The 19,650-nt window shown below is 42.6% G+C and overlaps 2 protein-coding genes across 2 annotated transcripts; both read right to left on the bottom strand.

Moving 5' to 3' along the window:
* Positions 1-351: 351 nt before the first annotated feature.
* LOC139203860 (glycerol-3-phosphate acyltransferase 4) lies at positions 352-13,711 on the bottom strand. The gene is made up of 13 exons (XM_070833755.1): positions 13,583-13,711; positions 12,210-12,816; positions 9,996-10,065; positions 9,596-9,896; positions 7,740-7,814; positions 7,520-7,609; positions 5,307-5,400; positions 5,051-5,166; positions 4,829-4,884; positions 4,649-4,734; positions 4,384-4,512; positions 2,953-3,032; positions 352-1,752 (listed from the first exon to the last, which is right to left on the bottom strand). The coding sequence occupies exons 2-13, from the start codon at positions 12,375-12,377 to the stop codon at positions 1,644-1,646; spliced, it is 1,374 nt and encodes a 457-aa protein (XP_070689856.1). The 5' UTR covers positions 12,378-12,816; positions 13,583-13,711; the 3' UTR covers positions 352-1,643.
* Positions 13,712-14,195: 484 nt separating this feature from the next.
* On the bottom strand, positions 14,196-18,209 carry polr3d (polymerase (RNA) III (DNA directed) polypeptide D). Its single transcript, XM_070833841.1, has 9 exons — positions 18,083-18,209; positions 16,746-16,907; positions 16,589-16,632; positions 16,341-16,495; positions 16,105-16,229; positions 15,420-15,579; positions 15,020-15,267; positions 14,785-14,937; positions 14,196-14,668 (listed from the first exon to the last, which is right to left on the bottom strand). Exons 2-9 carry the CDS (start codon positions 16,899-16,901, stop codon positions 14,549-14,551), a joined length of 1,161 nt encoding a protein of 386 aa, XP_070689942.1. The 5' UTR covers positions 16,902-16,907; positions 18,083-18,209; the 3' UTR covers positions 14,196-14,548.
* Between the last annotated feature and the right edge of the window lie 1,441 nt (positions 18,210-19,650).

Genomic DNA, 19,650 nt, shown 5'->3' with positions numbered 1-19,650 from the left:
CTCTTAAATCAGATAGTTTTGCTAAATGAAAGTGGAAAACAAATTTGTGTAATTTGCTGTAATTTGTTTTAAAATAGGTCTCATTCTAAATTTGGCATTTTATTTTAAACTATTCCTTTAAAGGCAACTGTAAACTGTATATACATAGAAATACAAGCATATATTGAAGGAGATATTTTCTGCTCGTACTCTAAAGTTACTCTGGAGAGGATCTACAATACTGTACACCTGCAGCTATATTATGGGTCTTAGAGTTTCAGAAGCTTCTTAAGTTTAAAATCCTTTTGTGCCCGCATCAGAGGACAACATGATCAACGGTGTGAGAGGCACAAAAAACCCTGAAGTCAAAGGTCGAGTCACATTCTTGAACATTTATTTTGATGAACAGTTTTGACACAATCTAAATGACTATCCCTGATAACAGCAAACTAGAGGGATGAGACCCTCAGGGGGGGCCCGAAGGCTGTCCACTGTGTTCCCCAACCCCAGCCTAGTGTGGAGCCAAACTACAGCTGCACTCTGCCTCTCCTCGAAGAGGCTGCCAAGTAGGAGAAAGAGCACTGATTAGAGGGGAAATAAAGACCCTAACTTTTAGAGTCCACTTAAAATAAATTAGGCAAGATGGTCACTGCACAAGTAGGAAGCCAATGAACACGTGATGCCTGTTAGGAAGTGTGTTAGTGTGGATGAGTATCAGCTAATTGTCATTATGTTTTAGCCAGGAGACCATTTGTGATGGTCGTTATCCTACGCCACTACCTGTGAGCCGTGGGCCTTAAAGGGAGAATGCTAAATGCATCCTGAATAAATTCTTAATGAATGGACTGAAAACCCTTTTAGTCCAATTTTGCTGCATAATTAGCTGGAACAGGAGCATCTCCCTCAATGCATAAACCTCCATGAGTAACTGTGGATGAACAATTTCCACTTCATAATGTGAGGATTTACACATTCCGTGGAAAAAAGACAAATGGACAACATGTTGAGAGCTCATCTGCAGCGTATCTCTTATAGTGACCACGTGTTGATACAAGTCTTAATGTAAAACACAAAGCTTAAAATACATTTTTTTTTCTTGGAAAAGCCCATAAAAATATCTGAAATGTAACAAAATCTGGCATTTTGCCCTAAATCATGGGCACAGGCCAGTCATGCAAAATCCCAACTCAGTCACAGGTTTTAGCTTTAGAACAAACTAGTTTGAATCTAGAATAACTCATCTACGTCCCAGGTATAATCAGGTCTGTAACATTAACACAGTGTGATACAAACATGACAAAAGAAACAAAATTAAAAAGTTGAAACTATTAAAGACAGGAACTCAATGATAGATAATAATACAAGTTTTCCCTCAAAAGACTGCCACCAAGGAAGACAATGCCCCTTTTTCTGTGAGCACCTTACTTTCTTTCTAATGCAAGCAAGGCTTCAGTCGAGCTTTTCCAACAAAGGGCAGCAGACTCAGAATGACCCGTAACAGCGACAAACTCAACATGCCAAGCTGAGGCAGTGACCGAGGAAGCCAAATGGAGTACTGTTGACATCAGAGAGGGAATTTTCCGGTCCGGGAGCTCGGCTGACTGCCTGTATAGTCAGAGGTGCCCAAGTGGGTCTCTGAGCCAGTCCACCTCCACACAGGTCCTTCAGGAGCGACTGCGGTCCTCTTGGGTGCCCACCAGCATTTTACTGTACAGCTTCTGCTGCTCCTCTTTAAAAGTATCTTTTACCTTTCCTCGCTTCAACCCTCCATCCCTACAAAAGAGTTTGACATTAGTGACAACCAGAATTATTAGATACAGCTGTGATAGATGACACAATGTCAGCTGTAATGATGATCTTACAGGGTTCACAAAAAGTTAGGGATATTCGACTTTCAGGTGAAATTTATGGAAAATGTAAAAAGTTAACGCTACAGTGATATTATATCATGAAAGTAGGACATTTAAGTATCAGCATGCAATGGTAGTTTCTTCATCTTAAACAATTTATTGAAAGAAAATCTAACAACAGTGGAGGGTAAACGAGGGTAAACGTAAAATTGGGATGTGGCCAAAGGACGTCCACTCCTCTCCTTTCTGTGACTCTTCCAGTCTCTGTATCTCTGTTGCAACCTGCTGATGACACTCTGTGACCCTCTAAGCTCAGTGGACACTTCTGTCTGAGGACCTGTTTGAAGCCTCCAGTGTTGAGGTGCTGCTGATCAATAGTTAGGTGTCGTCTTGGTCTCATGATGTCAGAATGTGAACAGCATGATGAGGAGGACTGTTAAAATACCAATTCTAACTGAAGCAGGAAATGTATTGGTGGTGGTTCATCCTGAAATTTCACCTGAAAGCCAAATATCCCTAACTTTTTGTGAGTAGTGTATATATAAGTCCATATTAGACTCTCTCTTCTCTTCATAATTATTTGTGATTAGTGGCATATAGCAGATATCAGCAGTGACTTATAGGCCACAGTACCATATTATGGTTCTGTTGGCTGCAAGAGCAGAATAGATTATTATTCTGCTCTTCACAGACTCTGAGTTTAGCAATTATTGCAATATGGTGGTTGTTATGTTGACTTTTCATAAAAGGTGTCCAAATAAAGGAAACTCCAGTGTCAAATTTAAAGTCAAAAACAATAAACAAATGTGGTGGACGTCTGAGTATGTAAGAACAGTAACTGCAGGGTATTGACCTTTTTCATGGCGGGTGTTTTAATCTGACACAGCAGGAAAAGCACAGCTGGAACCAACAACTGTTCAGTTCTATAAGAGGCCCAATTAGCCAAACCAGCCAACCAGGGCCTTTTAACTAATACATCCTATTAATGGTAATGATTAAACCAATGCTTTTCCTGCTATGCAATGTCAAAATGTCTGACAACACTTTGTGACCTTTCACACCAGTCGTAAGGTTTGTAGGTGGAAGTGTTTGAAAGTGTTGAGCTGATGGGGTGTTATCTTACCACAGGAGGTCGACCAGTCCACCTTGCCTGGCTATGGCTGCCTTTACACGGTTGGCAAACTGTACAGCATCCTCACCCTCCTGTTGGACAACATTGATACAAGTATAAACACAATGTGTGGCCGTAGCAAATAATTAACAACATTGACATTATCAACTATAAAAGGTTTGTTAAGAAAATGTAGCCTTGTTATTTGCTGCTCATTTAACAGAAAATGAACTCCCAACCAACAGTTTGTACATTCATGAAGTCACAATAATAAGAGGGGAGCAGAGAAGAGAGGCTCTTCAGTTAATAAAGTAAAGGCTGGATTATCTGGCATGTTTTTATAACTGTACCTGAGCTCCGTATTTTTAAGGGTACCAACTGAATCACATTAGTACTACAGAGAACAGACACCCTGCAGCTTGTTCAAGTTGAACACTAAGTCTGCTTCATTTCAGTGCACCGGTGCATCACTTCACACGTGACCCTGAGGGCTGGGAGAACTGGTCCAGTCAGTCAGCGACTGCAACTACTTAAGTGGAGGCTGACAGAAACGACATCAGCAGCCATGGTAGCTTTCCTAGTTTTCAAATAATTGCCAAAATGGACAGTAATGTTACAGTGTGGTTTTATGAAAGCCTGAATGACATATACTATATATAACTGAATGACTGCTATAACCGTCAAATGATGTGTGAATGCCGCCTACTCAGCAGACGTATGCTGGCGAGGTAATGGTGTGGACCCACCGTCAGGGCAATGGTGAGCCGAAAGCGGCTGCAGGTGTGGTTACACTTTTCATAACTTGATGCAGGCAGTGCTCGTCGCAGTGTTTGTAATGCGAAATGTGAGGCTGGCGAGGGCAACACAAAACATGCCTGAACGATGTGATGACAGACTGCAACAGGCTGGAGGTTGTGGGGGAGGGGTTTAATTTTGTGTGGCGTGTAAAATGTTCTGAATTAATCATATCGACATTGAGATGCTTGAATAGCAATTTCTGTTGTTACAGAGAGAGTAAAGTACTGAAAAGGGGACCCAACTTTGCTGAGCTGTCACATATGCTGTCCTTGTCGTCAGTGTCAGCCTTCTTATCGTCAGGTGGGGAATTCAGACATTTGCTGTTTGTGGCCAAGCGACAAAGACTCCAGTGTGGTCTGGCGTGGAAACTTTGTAGCAGAGTGCAGCGTACTCAGTAGCAAAAAGTTCAATCTTAGTGTGAGAGAAAACATTCGCCTCCACCTTACTTGCATCCAGTTTGGGAGCCAGTTGACAAAAGATATACTTGATATTAGAATTTACTTTGAGCTTCACAATGCGTATTATCATATTTTTTATACTCATATATTTTGTATCTCTATTTTCAGGCTTCAGCTGATCAAATTTCATCGAAAGAAAACAAAAATCTGTTGAGAGGCCGTGCATTAACCCCCGGAGGAGCCTCACCTCTCTAGACATGGGAGGAAGATACCACACACTGCAGACGATGGCCCAGCTGCTCATCATACGTAACAGGTAGTTGACCATCCCATACTTGCTGCTGTTCCAGAAGGCATCTCCAAATCGGGGATCATACTGTGAGGGTCAAACACATCAGGATTAATAATCGATACATGCATCATTTTTAACAAATTTGATAAATGAACATAAATTCAAAAATGCTGATGGTTAAAATAACATGTAGCAGGTAAGAATAAGATCTCACACTCACCTTAATGGCCACAGGGTAGACTGTGGCGCCAATCTCAAAACTGCCCTTCTTAAACATCATGACTGATGTGTTGTTAATGCAGGTACCTGGGGAGTGAAATTCAGATTAAAAAAAGAACTAGATGATGATGGTGTGATTCTGGGGCCTTTCTATCTGTACCAGATCAGTGAACAAGCTTACCTTCTGGGAAAATGAGAATAGGCAGTTTAGATTTATCATCTATATGGTCATTCAATCTGTAATACAAGAATCATGAAGGTTATTACAACATTATCTGACATGAAAATATAATCTTCTTTAGATAGACACTCAGCGTCAATACAATTTTACTTTGCAACAAGGAAGAAAGGGAAAAACTTTACAATAACAACAGTTGATTAAAAACAAATGCTGTAATTCTACCTTTTGGCCACTAGGTGTCTGTCTTTAACTTCTGAACGTTCAAACCAAATGTGCGGGCAAGCCTTCACCATGGATCTCTGAATGACCCCCATCAAGCCACCGTGAATTTGGCCAACCTGCCACAACACAAACACATGTCTATAGCAACACATCTATTTATGGGAGAAATGTCATTTCAACAGACCAGCGGCTGCCAAGGAAAAGGTGACCGGTGTTGACATTTTTGCAGCTTACTGCTAGGCAGCTGTATAGTTACCATAGCGTAGCAGCCGTCACTGGCCAAGATGATGACATCAATGGGCGAGGTGTGGTTGGCGACACAGATCCCTCCATTTCTGGGTCTATTCTCACTGAGACAAAGGTGAGACAGGAAGACTGTTAATCTGTGTATTACGAAGGCAATTCCTATAGGAATTATCAAGAAACAAAACATTGTTGAATGTAGTAGCAAGTTCCAAAAGGCATTTTTAGCACACAATATGACAATGAAGAAAGACAGGCAATCACAATAGAAATTTGGGTATGCTTTGGTCCATAGCCTCTCCCAGAGAGAAACAAAGCAACCCATGGTGGATGTTAAAAGGTCGGACCCTCAGAGCATCCAGCACCTCAACATACTGAGTCCACATTCCAAAGAGAGTTGCAAGCTTAAATAGAGAGACAGAGAGAGTGCGACACTTCCTATGTCATTTGTGTATTTTTAGCCCCAGACTTGAGAGGACTTGCAGCAGGCTAGGACTTGATAGCAGAAAGCCACAACAAATGATACAGTTCTTTGTCTCAGCTACGAGTACCTTGCAATGGGTTTTCCCCCCTCAATGAATTTAAAGTTAGAAATGATCACATTGTGACTCTAAAGTGATACTGAAGTGTCCATCACTCAAATCTTTGTTCTCTAACTTATAATTTCACACAATAATGACAAGTAAAATCTGAATCATCCCACAGATTCACACTCTGCTACTAGAAAGCTACGTTTGACTCCATTTCAAATGCAGTCAAGCCTGCACAGCAGTTAACCAAAGCGACACCAGCTGTTAGAGTTGCCAGTTGATGGGTAAATACACAAAGCATCAACTTCCTCCTCCACATCCTGTTGCATGTGCCATCGAATCTTTACAAGCTCCATTTTTTGTGAATGTTGCTCTTAGATTCTCACTCTGCCATATTTAAATAAATGAATGTGGTCTTCATAATCACTTAGCACAAAATACTCTCTACCAACATCCACTTGGATCATAACACCAGTACACAATCATAGATCCACTCAGGGAGAGTGAAACTTGTGCTTGCAGAATACATGTATGAATTCAGCAGCTCCAGCCATTGTGTTTTAGTCTAAAAAATGACTGTAGCTTGATTGTTTTATATTCCCCTGAATTCAAATCTACGATAAGTTATAATCAGATTTGTTCTAAACTTCTAAAAGCTATTAGTTGTGACATGCTACACCTCGAAATTTTTGTTACTTTGTGTAATGTCTTTGGGGAAAAACATAATACTGTACAACATCTGTAAAATATCAGATAATATTTGTACCATTGACATTATTTGTCATTTTAAGCAAGTTTTTTTTGTTTGCCAAATGCAGTTACTTCCACAAGAGTGAAGCAGTGAGCATTAGAGCAGCACTCTGCCTAAATAAATTACATTTTTAGTCATGACCACAATCAGCAGCAACACTGCTTAACTGTTGTAACCATCTTTTTAGTAAAGTCTTTATACTTTACTACTTGACATGTATCAATATTTTCTTGAGATATGTTGCAAAGGCACAGTATACGAAAGCAAAATAGAAAATGATCGAGAAGTAGAGAAACTGCATGGAAACATTGGGGCATCGGTGTCACAAGCACAAAAGCAAATCAACCAGCAGCAGCACCTATCATGCTAATCTTTATGATAAAGACTGGCCAAACTGGTGGCAATAACTAGTGGCCGACAACTATAACCAACAAAACTAAGTTAGTGGCAATTTGTCGGGCAAAGTGAATGCTGTGCAAATGAATATACAGTGTGATGAAAGGTATTATAGGAAAGAACATCCATAAAAGCAGGAAAAAAAAACCCCTGCTTAAATCACCACTCTGATGTCAAAAATACACTTTCGGCAATGAAAATTTGTCTGTGTAACGTCAAAGTATTTGTGTCCCAACTGTCAGTGTGTGAGGTTTAAGGAAACCAGTCTAGCTGCTATGGGTCTTTTATGGATTATTGTTCATCTTAAATTATTTGTGTTGACATCATTACCACAAGTCATGTGCATCTGACCTAATTAGATTATTCAAGTGACTCCAGTGTTTGCATACATTTTTTGAGCCTATCAAAGTCTGAAGCAACTCTCACATGTGATCCATCTTCCCTTTTACACTTCCTGTTCTTATCTCATAAACACATTACCAGGAAGTCTAAGAAGAGCTATAATGCATGTTACTTGTCACATCATTTATAGAGGTGTTGGTCCTTTACCTGTCATGGTAGGTTATAATGGCAGTCAGGGCTCTGACACATATTCTGTAGCACATCAAATGGGCCTTCTCACTCAGAAAGTTTTTCATCCTGCAAGAAGGAGCAAATAACAGCAGAATTACTTTGTGCATGCAGACGGAAAACTCAAGATGATCATACGCACGGATCTAAGCTATTATTTCTGATACATGAAAACAAACCAGCTTGTCATCAGTCTTACCTTCCATTCGGCAGCAGCCCAACGATAGAGGTGAGGAACACAAGGAGGCCTACACCAGTAAAGGCAAGAGTTACCCTGGAAGACAGACAAGCATGGTACACATAATCCTTTGACAGGGAATATTTTATCACAGCACTTTTGTAACATGCACAGAGAGGAGGGAGTCCAAGCTTTGGTTCAACAAATTTAAAACTTCTACTGGTATTTAAATCCGAGGCTTGTTTATATCTGCATATGACATGATGAATACTGCTTGAGCAAACAGCCCCTACACTTCCATTTTATCCACCTTGAATATTCCTATTTTTGCAACCCTTGTTATGGGTAATGTTATCCAGGGGAGCAGGGTTCATTATCAATTAAAAGTATCACACACACTCTCCTCTACGCCTCACGATTACTGATAACAGACTCCAGAACCTGCAGGAGGGCATATTAGGCGATGGTTAAGCTGGCCAACAGGTCGACCTAATCTGGATGAACTAATCATCCAGGGTCGGAGAAGGTGCTGATCGAAATTGGCAGAGGATTAGACAAACATTAGGTGAAGGTTTCATGCAAAGCAACTGAGCCAGGCCAATATTCAACTGGACAAGTGCTGAACGAGAGAATCCATTAGCTGGATCAGGAACCAAAATGATGTCTGTCTGTGCAGCGGTGGCCTGATTCGTCTCCCCACTGGCAATTGGAAATGAGCCAGGCAGGCTTATTACTTAGTCACTGTCCCTCTCTAAGCTGACCCCAAATGAGGATCTCCCTCTTTTACTCTCTGCATGTGCCAACATTTAATGCAAGTCTCAAACCCCATGCAAGTGCGCCCAAGTCTTTGAATTTGTTCAAGGCTGTATGTCGTCTCTTTACTGAGAAATATCAAAATAGGAACATGCCAGGCTCACATGTTATTACACTGGGTGCCTACAGGTTCATTAACTCTGACTAAGGGTTGCTTAGTACCTTTTTCATGCCAATTATAATTGAGATTACGACCAATTTCATGCTGACGATGTGGAAAATAAAAGTCATAAATCGTGTAAATGAGTTTAAACTCTCATTAGTGCTCTGAAAACGCTCAACATTTTTAGACCTCTATAAAATAACGTTTGACATAATGGCTACCTATAGTGGTATTACAGGAAAATACCTCCGCTTCAGGTAACGGGGAGTGTGGCGGGTCATGGGGTAATGCTGTCACATCCCAGTATAAAGGCCTTCGATTTGAACCTGACCCTACTGGGTGAGGTCTTTCTGATTTTTTCTCCAAAACAGCTCAAGCAGCTGGGTTGGAAACTAAATTGGCCCTTAATGTGAATATATTGCCTCTGTGTATGCGTTAGCTGTAATGCATGTTGCCTGCAAGCCCCCCCTGACTGGCACAGGTACTTGCTCTGTGGCTGGTCAGGCTTTGTGTTTTTGGTGGTAACCCTCCAATCTCCTGGGCTTCCTGGACTACCCACCATACACAGTTGGCATATTTGTCTGTTTCAGCTGTGACTCCTCAAACAGTGTAACACCTCCTCACTGGACTGATTTGTCTTTGATGGGGAAAGATATTCGACTAAAGTCTAAAGACTTGTAACATTGGGTAGATATATAAAACATCATTAGAAAAAGATCAGGTTTTATCATTAAGGTTTTGTATCAGATAACCCCCAGATGATCATCCTGAAGTTTGTTAGTCAAATCCAAAAGTAGAATTTAGTTATCACAGTCTTATCCTGGTGGTCATTTGAGCAGGAGGGACTGAATTTCCACTCCAGGCCTTTCTCAATACGTTTAGTTTTTCCTCAAAAGCCTGTGTGCAAAGGGTTCCTCTTCCAATATCAAACAACTTCTACGGTAAAGGGTATAGCCAATACCTGAGAGGGAGCAGGAATCCGTAGCGAATCAGCAGGCCCAGCCCCCATAGGACGGTCAGTCTCAGGCTGATGTAGTGGAAGTTGTTGTTGCTGCGTGTCAGCAGATTCCAGGACTCCAACTCCTCAGCAGAGAACCGCTTGGTCACCTCATCGTCCATAATGCTCTCCACTCCTCGCCGAGCAAAATAGAAGATGTCGGACATCTCAAACTCAGGGGCTGAGTCCAGGTCTCTGTTGCTGCCGCTCCGCCGGATCTCCTTGATCTCCTCCTCCAACGAGGTGGGCTCCTTGGCGATGATAGCTGTCCAGAGACAGGATGTCAGCAATACTCGCCTCTAAAATAAATACACCTACGGAACAGGCTCACATGCTGGGGGAACACACCGATATCATGTCTTACCATTTGAGTACGGTTTGTACAGGAGGTGATTCTTCTCTTTTGCTCCTCTTTCTATCCTAAGTGTGGCCCACTAGAGAGAAAGAACAAAAGGTGTGTAACCAAAAATACCTGGAATGCAGCATGTTCATGTTGCTTCTTGAAGTAATTCAACTCACATCAAACACTGATCATTATGAGTCTGAAACACACGGCCATAAACATTTAGACAAGGGAGTCCAGACTTCCTGGAAAAATGTTTCTGCAGCAACCAGCTAAGAGCTCTGAGTGTGGTTGTCAATGCTGTAAACTTTCTGGGTGCAAAACTTGAAACAGAGCTTTGATTCTGTAGTTGCAGTTGACATCATCCTACACCAAAAACACACATGGCCTATCTGAGAGCACAGCCTTGTTCTAAGACACTACTATTATAATGCCCACGTCTCCCTCTCTTCTGTATGTAGCATTCTGTTTTCACTCTGCATGCTGAGACGAAGACAAACAGGTTGTGTCCAGTGAGAGACAGAAAAAGGACACAGTGTTCTAACTGGAGGACTGGGCAGGAGAGATCAAGAAATGTTGGACTGGGAGGTGCTTCACTCCCTGTAAGTATACTCAAATACATTAACGGTAGGCATGCATGTTAACGTATGCCAAAAACACTGGATTTCACATGCGCGCTAAAGCCCTCCAGCAATGTTGAGTGAATAGTGATGTAGACTGCACCTTGTGGCCGCAGGGGTGAAATTCACCTGAAGGAACATCCATCACTGGGTTATCTACCATTCCTTTTGCATTCTTCTCTTTTTTTTAAGTCATGCTGTGACATGCTGTATTAGTGAGTCATCATATCAAAATGCAGTTGCAGTTGCGTTATAATTCTTTGGGTGGAGAGCGGAGGAGCAGAAATGCTGGCATGTGGCTGGTTTTTACTTATTCATTCCCTATGAAGTATTCCAGGTGTGGGATTACATCACAAACACCTTTCACTTAACTGAGCAGGCAATAGTGATTTTGTCACACTGACGGTCTGACTGCAACACAAACTCTTTATGAGCCACTGTATGTCTTGTGTTGAATTGATGCAATCAGTGGAGGTCTTGGTTCTACACCCGACTTAAATTATATTTTTTGAATCCAACAAGCCTGAAATAGACCTTCACCAGCTATAAACACACGCAAATAGTAGAGACACGAAGACACTCTGTACAGTCTGTACTGTGTCTGTCCTTTGACCTTTTGTCTAATTCTATTGGTTGCTACTGGAATCATGAGCTGAAAACATCTCTCATATCTCCCACTGGTCCATTTATTCCTGGCACAGGATCTGCTCTCAGAGGTACATACTGGAAAGTGATGACAGCTTTACTAGTTAAGATACACCATAGATAGCAGAAGGAGAGAAACTGGATAACTGGGTCGAGTCAAATGGGCAAAGAGACCATTAAATGGTAATTACTGATATTTTGAACTGGTCTCAATGCACAATGGGACTGAAATGTCACAGACGTCACAGACAACAGTGTCTGACAAGGTCTGTTCCCCTGTTTTCTCCGGTTACATAATAGAGAAAGGCTCTGTGACTGTGATGTTAATCTGCATCAGCCAGTTGATACAACGGCGACTGGTTGGATGCTAACGACAAGGAGAAAGCCTGCACCTAGCTAATGCACATGTGAAGCCAGCACATTTCTAGAAACTCGCTTCTCCAGAACTGCAGCTTTAAAAATATTTTGCACAAGTTACAGCAAAAAGAGCTGAATCAAATGCACAGCCTGAGCTAACAGTGGTTGTCCTCGAACAACTTTCATAAACCGTAGTTTGTTGAGTAACAGGATGTTTGGCAGGAGCAGCTGACAGATAACTGAGGAAACCTTTATGGTGTGTGTGTATTTCAATCCATCCGCAGCTTCATCCTAAAGGCCAAAGACCAAAGGTCATTTGTGATCAATGCATCACCTTAGACTACAGTTAACACGTAGTGTTCACTAATATCTTGTTTACAGTTTGCATTAGTCTGTTTTGATACTTTATTATTTATATCTTTTCATAATAGTTTAATGTTAACCTCTTTTCAGTGTCTTTGTTTTAGTTGTATGTATATTTCGGTATAAGTACACTGAGAGCAACAAAAAAGCAGATTGAAATTCCTTGTCTGTGTGCACATACTTGGCCAATAAAGCTGCTTTTGATTCAAATGAACAGAGCAGGGTGGGCCATTATGCAGCAAGCTCTTACCTCAAAGATCTTTAACAAAGTTTTCATGTAAAGACGTCGGATGCCAAAGGACACCCCAAAGATGGCAGGCACAATAATGAAGACCAGCAGCAGGGTGAACCACACGGTGAAGGAGATGCCCAGGAGGATACACAGCAAGTTGTCGAAGGGGTTGAAGAAGAGCTCCATCTTGAAGTCAGGAGGGCAACAAAATCTATTAAACAGTTGAAATCAGAGGGCAGCTGGCGGAGGAAGTACGGCCCTCCACCTCCTGGCCCCAAGTGGCCCTTATCTTTTGTCAGAAAAAGGTCTTCATCAAGATAACTAGGGGATGGAGCTTCTCCTCACACTGAACGGAGAATCAATACAAGTACAAGTGACGATCTTGACGATGCCCTCTTGGGCAAAATCAGTGAATTTCATTATCCTCAGCATTTATCAGTTGGGGAAACTCAGTTGAATCCAATCCCAGAAAAAGGGGAAGGTTAAGTCTTTAATGGCCGGTCCTTGCTGCAGATGTCCAGCCTCCCGCTGGTGAAAGAGATGTAAACAACAGACAACAGGACACAGCAGGTGACTTCTCTTGTCTGGTGGAGATCCGGCGGCTCTGCAGCTCCGTCACACAGACCTGCAAAGATGTACAAACAAACGATCAGAGCGAGCCATGTCGCAATAACATGTCCTCCATGACCCGAGTACATGCCGTGTACAGTAGACACAAGACGTGTCCCCATCCACTGTGTGTGTGTGCATTATAAATACACTGTGTGCAAAGTTAATGCTAGCCTCTGGCTACTCCGAAAAGAAATTGATGTGTAAAGGTTGCATAATGGCCAGACATCCTTTTCCAGTGAAGGGCCATACAAGTTTCCATGCTACCGCCGCTGTTATCAGCCACACAGACATCGTCAGAGGCCCTGTGCCCTCCTCCTCCTCTCTGGTGAGGCAGCAGGACGGCTAACCACAGCCTCCATCCCGGATAAAACCACACCGGGTTGGTGAGCTAGCCTCCGCAGAGGCGCTCCTCACGGCCAGAGGACCGCGTAGCACCCTCATTACCCCGCAAAGACAATTACTCACCGGTACGACTGTTCAGCTAGCGGAGGGTGGTGAGGCTCGAGCGCCCACAGGGATGTTTTAAAGCGTAAAGTTAGCTCGTGGCCTCCGCGCTAACGGTGTAGCTACATGTTACCTCCTGGCGCTCAGCTAGCTCGCGCTCAGCCCTCGAGAGGACCGTCCGGGTGTGCATGAAATGCTGAGCCAACCTTTTTCTGTTATTACCAGCCTGGGCTCGTTACGTCAACTTCATATCTTACAAGCTATTCTCCAGCAGCAGCAGCAGCAGCTACCGTGCGTGTGTTTATTTATTTATTCTACAGATTCACTTCACCAACCTTCAGTCACGTTTCGTCCCGCGCCGGTACTGTGGGCTTTCACTCGCTCGCCTTTGTCTTGCGGACTGTGGTCACACTCCACCCGGCGGACAACATGGGCTAACGGGCTTCTCGGCGATGGCTACGTATCAGGAAAACGACCAGCCCTCCGCCGGTCTCAGCTCGGTGCAGCCAGTGCTGCCCCGACACCTGCCGGCCACAGGCCCGTCCTGCACCCACACCGTCAGCTGCGTTTCTAAAGATGACCACCGGGGGCGCTGCGGGGCGGTGTTGTGACCAGCTGCCGCACACGTGATGGCGCCGCAGGCTGCAGCGCCCCTGCTGTTTGGGGGAGGTAAAAGCTTCTTTGGAGGGAGAGAGACACATTGAAGACAGTTCAAAAGTGGTAAAAAAAAAGCAGCAGACTATTTGTGTTGATTAAAGCAGTGACAAAATAAATTCCATTAAAGGGCCACTCACCTCCACTTCACTTAGCAGAAATCTCATGTTACCTCAAACCGAAGCAAATAAAACCAAGCATGTATTTGCGGGGCAACTAAATGACGACGTTTTTTGTTTGTTGTTCAGGTGAACAATCTGATGAACCAATAATTTAGAGCATTTGACACCAATGTACTGGAATAACAAAAGCTTTTTTTATTCACACATTTACATCCATGTACAGTCTTGTCAAGTAATTTCAGACAAAGAATTGAAAACAGTACTTAAGTTTGGCACACTGTCCAACCTTTGAACCCTGAATATGCCTATTCCACAAAAGAGGATAAGTTTATATTCATAGATAGTGTATTTCAATATGTTATTATAGCCACTCTGTAAACACAAAAGCGCAATCAATGGCTGCCATACTTGAATCAGATGCCAGGCTCCAAAGGAACAGTCCATGGTTCATCATTATCAGAGCACATCACGAGTGCATCCTGTCGCACGGCCTGTCAGGCGGGAGGCGGCTGAGTCTGACGAGCATCAAGCGTTGCTGCTCTCCAGCAGAGCCTCAAAGTCTGGGGAGCAGACCATTTTGTTTTTGACTTTCCCCAACACGGACAAGTCGCCTGTTCTCCCCTCAGTGCCAATAGAGACCAGCTCCTGAGAAAAGAGGGTGGATAAAGAGAGAGAGGAAATGTGAATCATCCACAGTCTATGATAAAAACAGTGGCCCGTGTAGAGAAGCAGACACATTAATAACGACATTGTGATCATACCTGAAGGAAAGAGCACGATGTTCCTAGAGACACATCAAGCGTCACATGTCCCAGTATGAGCTGTACGCGGCCGGACTTCCGCACCAGCATTTTTCCTATGAGCCCCTCCCGCAGGTCTTTCAGACTGCAGCTGTTGTCTTCAGCCTCCTCCTCCTGTGTCAGATCAGAACACCGTTGGCACACGAAACCTCGACATCGTCATGTGTTTAGCGTGTGGACAACAACCTTCTTCTACCTGAGACTCCGTTTTCAGAAGCACAGACTGTCCGTCCTCTGACTGCACCTCCGTTTTCACCGGCTTGTGCTCTTTGGTGGGGGGCTGGCCGGGCAGCGAGTCGGGCAGCTGCATGAAGAACAGCTCCTCCCCTTTGCTCAGACTCCACCTGTCCAGCAGGTCAGGAAGAACCTCAGGCTCGGGGAGAGGGGGCGGCCGGAAATTCCCCTCTGACTTCTTTAACTCAATTTCCTCCGGCTCCTGCTTGACTGAAGAGAAGAAGATGTGTATTGTGTGAGCGCAGGTATATGAACAACGTGCTTGTCATTCATTTTCTGCTCTCATAAACAACCAAATTTAACTTTTAGTTATTATCGTATTAACAACAAAATGATACCAAAAGTACAAAGTCTGCAGTTACCTTCAACTGCAGCTTCCATGGGTTCCTCATACTCATCTACCTTCTCTATTTTAATAGCATTGCTACTAAACTCCTCCTTGAAACCCCATCCTGACACAGCGAGGGGAAGCTGGACAGGGCAGCTCCTCTGCTCGCTCCTCAGGAAGGGATCGTCTATGAACTGAAAGAATGCAGAGTGTTAAGAAAGTTAAATTCATGGAAAATCCTAGACTGTGTAAAAGAACATATACGAACGCCCATCCATTGATTTATATACTGCCGTTTTGAAGCCTCTAATTTAGTATTTTGTGCATCGCAACGTTTGGTTTCAGAACAAAAAAATGACACTCCATCTGTGAAAACCACCACCTCTGATTGGGTAGTCACAAAATGGGACCATAATTTATAAAATGAGGATCATACTGTATTGAAGAAGACTTGAAACTAGCAACTGAGACCATAAACTAATCAGGAAAATGTTAAATGAGGTAATAAATCAAGTGAGAAGTTGACATAGTAGATAATAGACTTCCATTCAATCAGACTTGTTTTTGGAGCCAGTGGAGTCGCCCCCTGCTGGCCATTAGACAGAATGCAGTTTTAAAGCACACACTTCAGCACTGTCTTCACTTTCAGACCCGTGAGCTACTTTCTTTTAAACAGTCTGCGTGGAAAATGCAAGCTTCTTCATAAAGACGGGACTCACATTATCGCGTTCCAGCTTGCGGAGAATCTCTTTGGTCTCTTCCTCAGTCTCTCTCTTCTCCTTTTTAATGTTGATGATGGGAGACGGGCCAATGCTGGGAGCATCTTTCTCACTTTCATAGCCACCTGTGTGTGCCAAATGGATTCACTTAATCCAAAGAAAGACACAATCCCACGTGTAATATAGTAGTTGCATTGGTTTAATAAAATCCCCAAGACATCCAGCTGAATTCCCACCTCTCTTTTTCAGCATCATCTCAGCGGGCCCCTGCTCAAAAATAGAGTGGGACTGGATGACCTCCGGGCGACCTCGGCCCCTGCCTCTATCTCTCGGACCCCGACCTCGATCTCCATCCCTCCTCTCCCTCCTCTGTCCGCCCTCAACTTTTGCTCTGTAATTACAGACAACGTTTACAGTCAAGAGTCAGAAAAACAGTTAAATCTGACACATTTCTTCTTTCTTTCAATGTCAATCATGAACTTACTCCTCTTTGGCTTTTCGGCCGATAATGTTGGGTGTAAAAGTTTTCTAAAAAAGAAAAGAATAAAGCACAAAAACCATACTTGAGCACGGAATCAATTAAATAATCATGAAATATATCCAAACAAACAGGTATTTATGTTCTACAGCTCTTGCATTACCTTCTTCACTCCTCCCAGGGTGAGGTCTCTTGATCGCATCGAGGGGAGGCGGCCAGGAGAGATGGCGGCTGATGGTCGGCGGCCCACCAGCAGTCCTATAGGCGTCCCTCCAGGGTTTGGCGCACGTTGACCACTGCCTGAGCCTGAATCTGCCATCCTAAACTGGAGACATGTGGCGAAAGGAACGCTTACCATGTTTATGTGTTACTGATTAATAATACGAGCTACAATTATTGTGAACTGAAGTGTTGGACAACAACAGTTTACTCTTACTGTCTGAACTTATTTAAAATGAACAATGAATGCCTCACCCTGTTTGGTTATCCCATCACATTTGGTAATTTACATTAAAAATGATTCATTCTTAAAATTGCATTAATAATTCCCAAATAACTGAATCAACGACATAATATTCAGCAACAAAAACGGTGATTTTATAGATGTCTATGAGGGAAACTATGAGTGAGTTAGTTTTTTCCTCTATTGACAGTTCTGTAGTATAAAAGTGAGAGATATGAGAGCTACTCATTCAATGTCTCAGTCATTTTAATCATTTTACTGATGTGATTATCCAGAGTGGATAAAAGTAGTCAGCTACAACACCGACAACCACTTCGGATGATAGATATACTGACTTATTTTGCATTGAAAGGCACACAGTTCTCCTTCAGATAACATTATGATAATATGAGATTATGTGGTTATTATTTCTGTCTTTGTAACTGTGTAGCTAGTAGTGCATTTCTAATAGTGATTTCCCTGCACAGATAAAAAGGTACAGATGAAGTTTATCCGAACAGTTAAGCCCAGATGTGGTTTGAAATGTTAAATTGCTGCACTTGAGTGACCTGCACAACATGGCAGGTTAATATGTGCAGGAAAAACATGACATTTGATATGAATAGTGGCTTTTGTCTCACAGCACATGGTGTTGTCACATCACTGTAGTACTCGTGGACATTTAGCATAAATACAGCTATTAATTCATTAAAACAGCATGATTTCTATGTACAGCAGAGCCATTAGAAAACAGAGTTCTCCTGATTGGAGACATAATTTATTCCTTTTAGAATAAAAAGGCCCTCTGGTCTTTGACCACCGCAACGCTTGTAGTCAGTGACACAAACAACTGGCAGCCATCTTAAGCGCACAGACCAAATCACCACTTTTTAAATATCGGGACCATAAACTGTATGATTGCTAAGAATTATTAATTTTGACTCAACAAGCAAAAATCCAGCAACACGTGGCCAAATCAAAACAAGAATACACCGAAACCTGAACTTTAACGCTGTCAGGAACAACCTTTGCCTCGCTGAGCTTCTCCACTAACTTACCTTAGGATTCCTCGGACGTCCCTGATCGATATTAATGCCAAACTTGTTAGAGAGAAAGAGTCATTACAAGTATTTCAGTGCTTTAGTTTCTGACACTGCAGGACGGGCGGCGCCATGACACTTCCGCAGTGTCGTCACTCTCTGAGCTCACGCAGATCAAACCTGCGCTGTGCACAAACTCGCGCATATTCATCAGTTATCGCGTGGATAGTTATCATAAGGATAATTTAGTCATTGTCTGGACTATATTTATACACGTACTACGAGTTCATGATAAAATAATAACACTATGCGCCGAAAAGTCCCTGAATGAAGTATTTACAATGCATCTGGGACAGTGTGTTGTTATTTGATAACGTGCAATTGATTTACAAATTCATTTTGCATACTGGCCTAATGAAAATAGAGGTCCTGGGATTGGCCTACTACAGTAATAGTCATTTACAATATTGCTTTTAACATTACAGTTGTGATAGCCATGCAATAGGCTGACAGAGTGCCAACGAATAATAATACACGGTACAATAATAATATGTAGAGTGTATAGAGCGCCGCGCAATAGTCCTACAGTTTGCCCAAGAATAAGGAGGGTACATTATTTTCTCTTACATCATTTAACAGCAACATTTAAACACTGAGGCTATATCATTACAATCCAACACAATATCTATTTTCATCAGCCTGAGTGTAATTTATTTTAGATACATTTGCCAGCTACGGCACCACAACTGATTTACAAAATTGCACACAATCATAAATGTAAAACGTCTGTTATATGTTTATGTCTATAACCATCAAATGAGCATTAAGCTACTCGTGAAATGTGTCCATAATTTGGTGCACAAAGATTCATGTGTAGAAACGCAAACATGATGCTTAAACTATTTTAATATGCAAGTTGTTGTGGTATCATCCTGCCAGAGAAACAAAACGGAGAAATGAATCCCCGCCCCCGCCTGCCTCTGATCACTGTGGTGCCCCAGGCCAGACATCCACTTCAACCTGGTGGTGTCTGTTCCTGCTGATAATGCCTGGACCTTGGGCTTGGTCTCCTGATATGCAGAGGGTGTGCTGTGATGAATGGATCCTCACAATCTGTGGAGAATGTAGAAATAGTTGGCATACAAGGGTATATTGTCCTTTTTTAAGACCTCACAAATAATTGATGTAAATACCGCCAAATTCTCTTCTGAACAGATACACATCCTCAGCCTTCCTCTCACAAACCGACTGTCCCCACCTCTGGATCTGAGAGTGTTATTTGGACTGTCATGGCATGACTAATGATGGATGATTGGAGTTTAATTACACTCTGAGGGTATCACTTATCTGCGGCTGGGTAGAAATAAATGAAGCATTTCAATGGTGCACCCAGTCTGTGGAATTACGGCAATATATCTTTGTCATTTTTCAGATATAAATATTATGTTTGTGAAAGGACATCACTCTCACTATGGGGTCATCCCTTTGTTGTCTGCCTTTATCCTATGCCCACATCCCTTGTTTTAGCAGCAGATTATAGCCATTAATCTGGGAGGGGTCCCTTTAATCTCCAATCAAATCCTAAA

The sequence above is a fragment of the Pempheris klunzingeri genome, chromosome 7 (genome assembly GCF_042242105.1).
Source record: "Pempheris klunzingeri isolate RE-2024b chromosome 7, fPemKlu1.hap1, whole genome shotgun sequence".
NCBI lineage: Eukaryota > Metazoa > Chordata > Actinopteri > Acropomatiformes > Pempheridae > Pempheris > Pempheris klunzingeri.
This window is presented reverse-complemented; position numbering and strand designations above follow the sequence as displayed.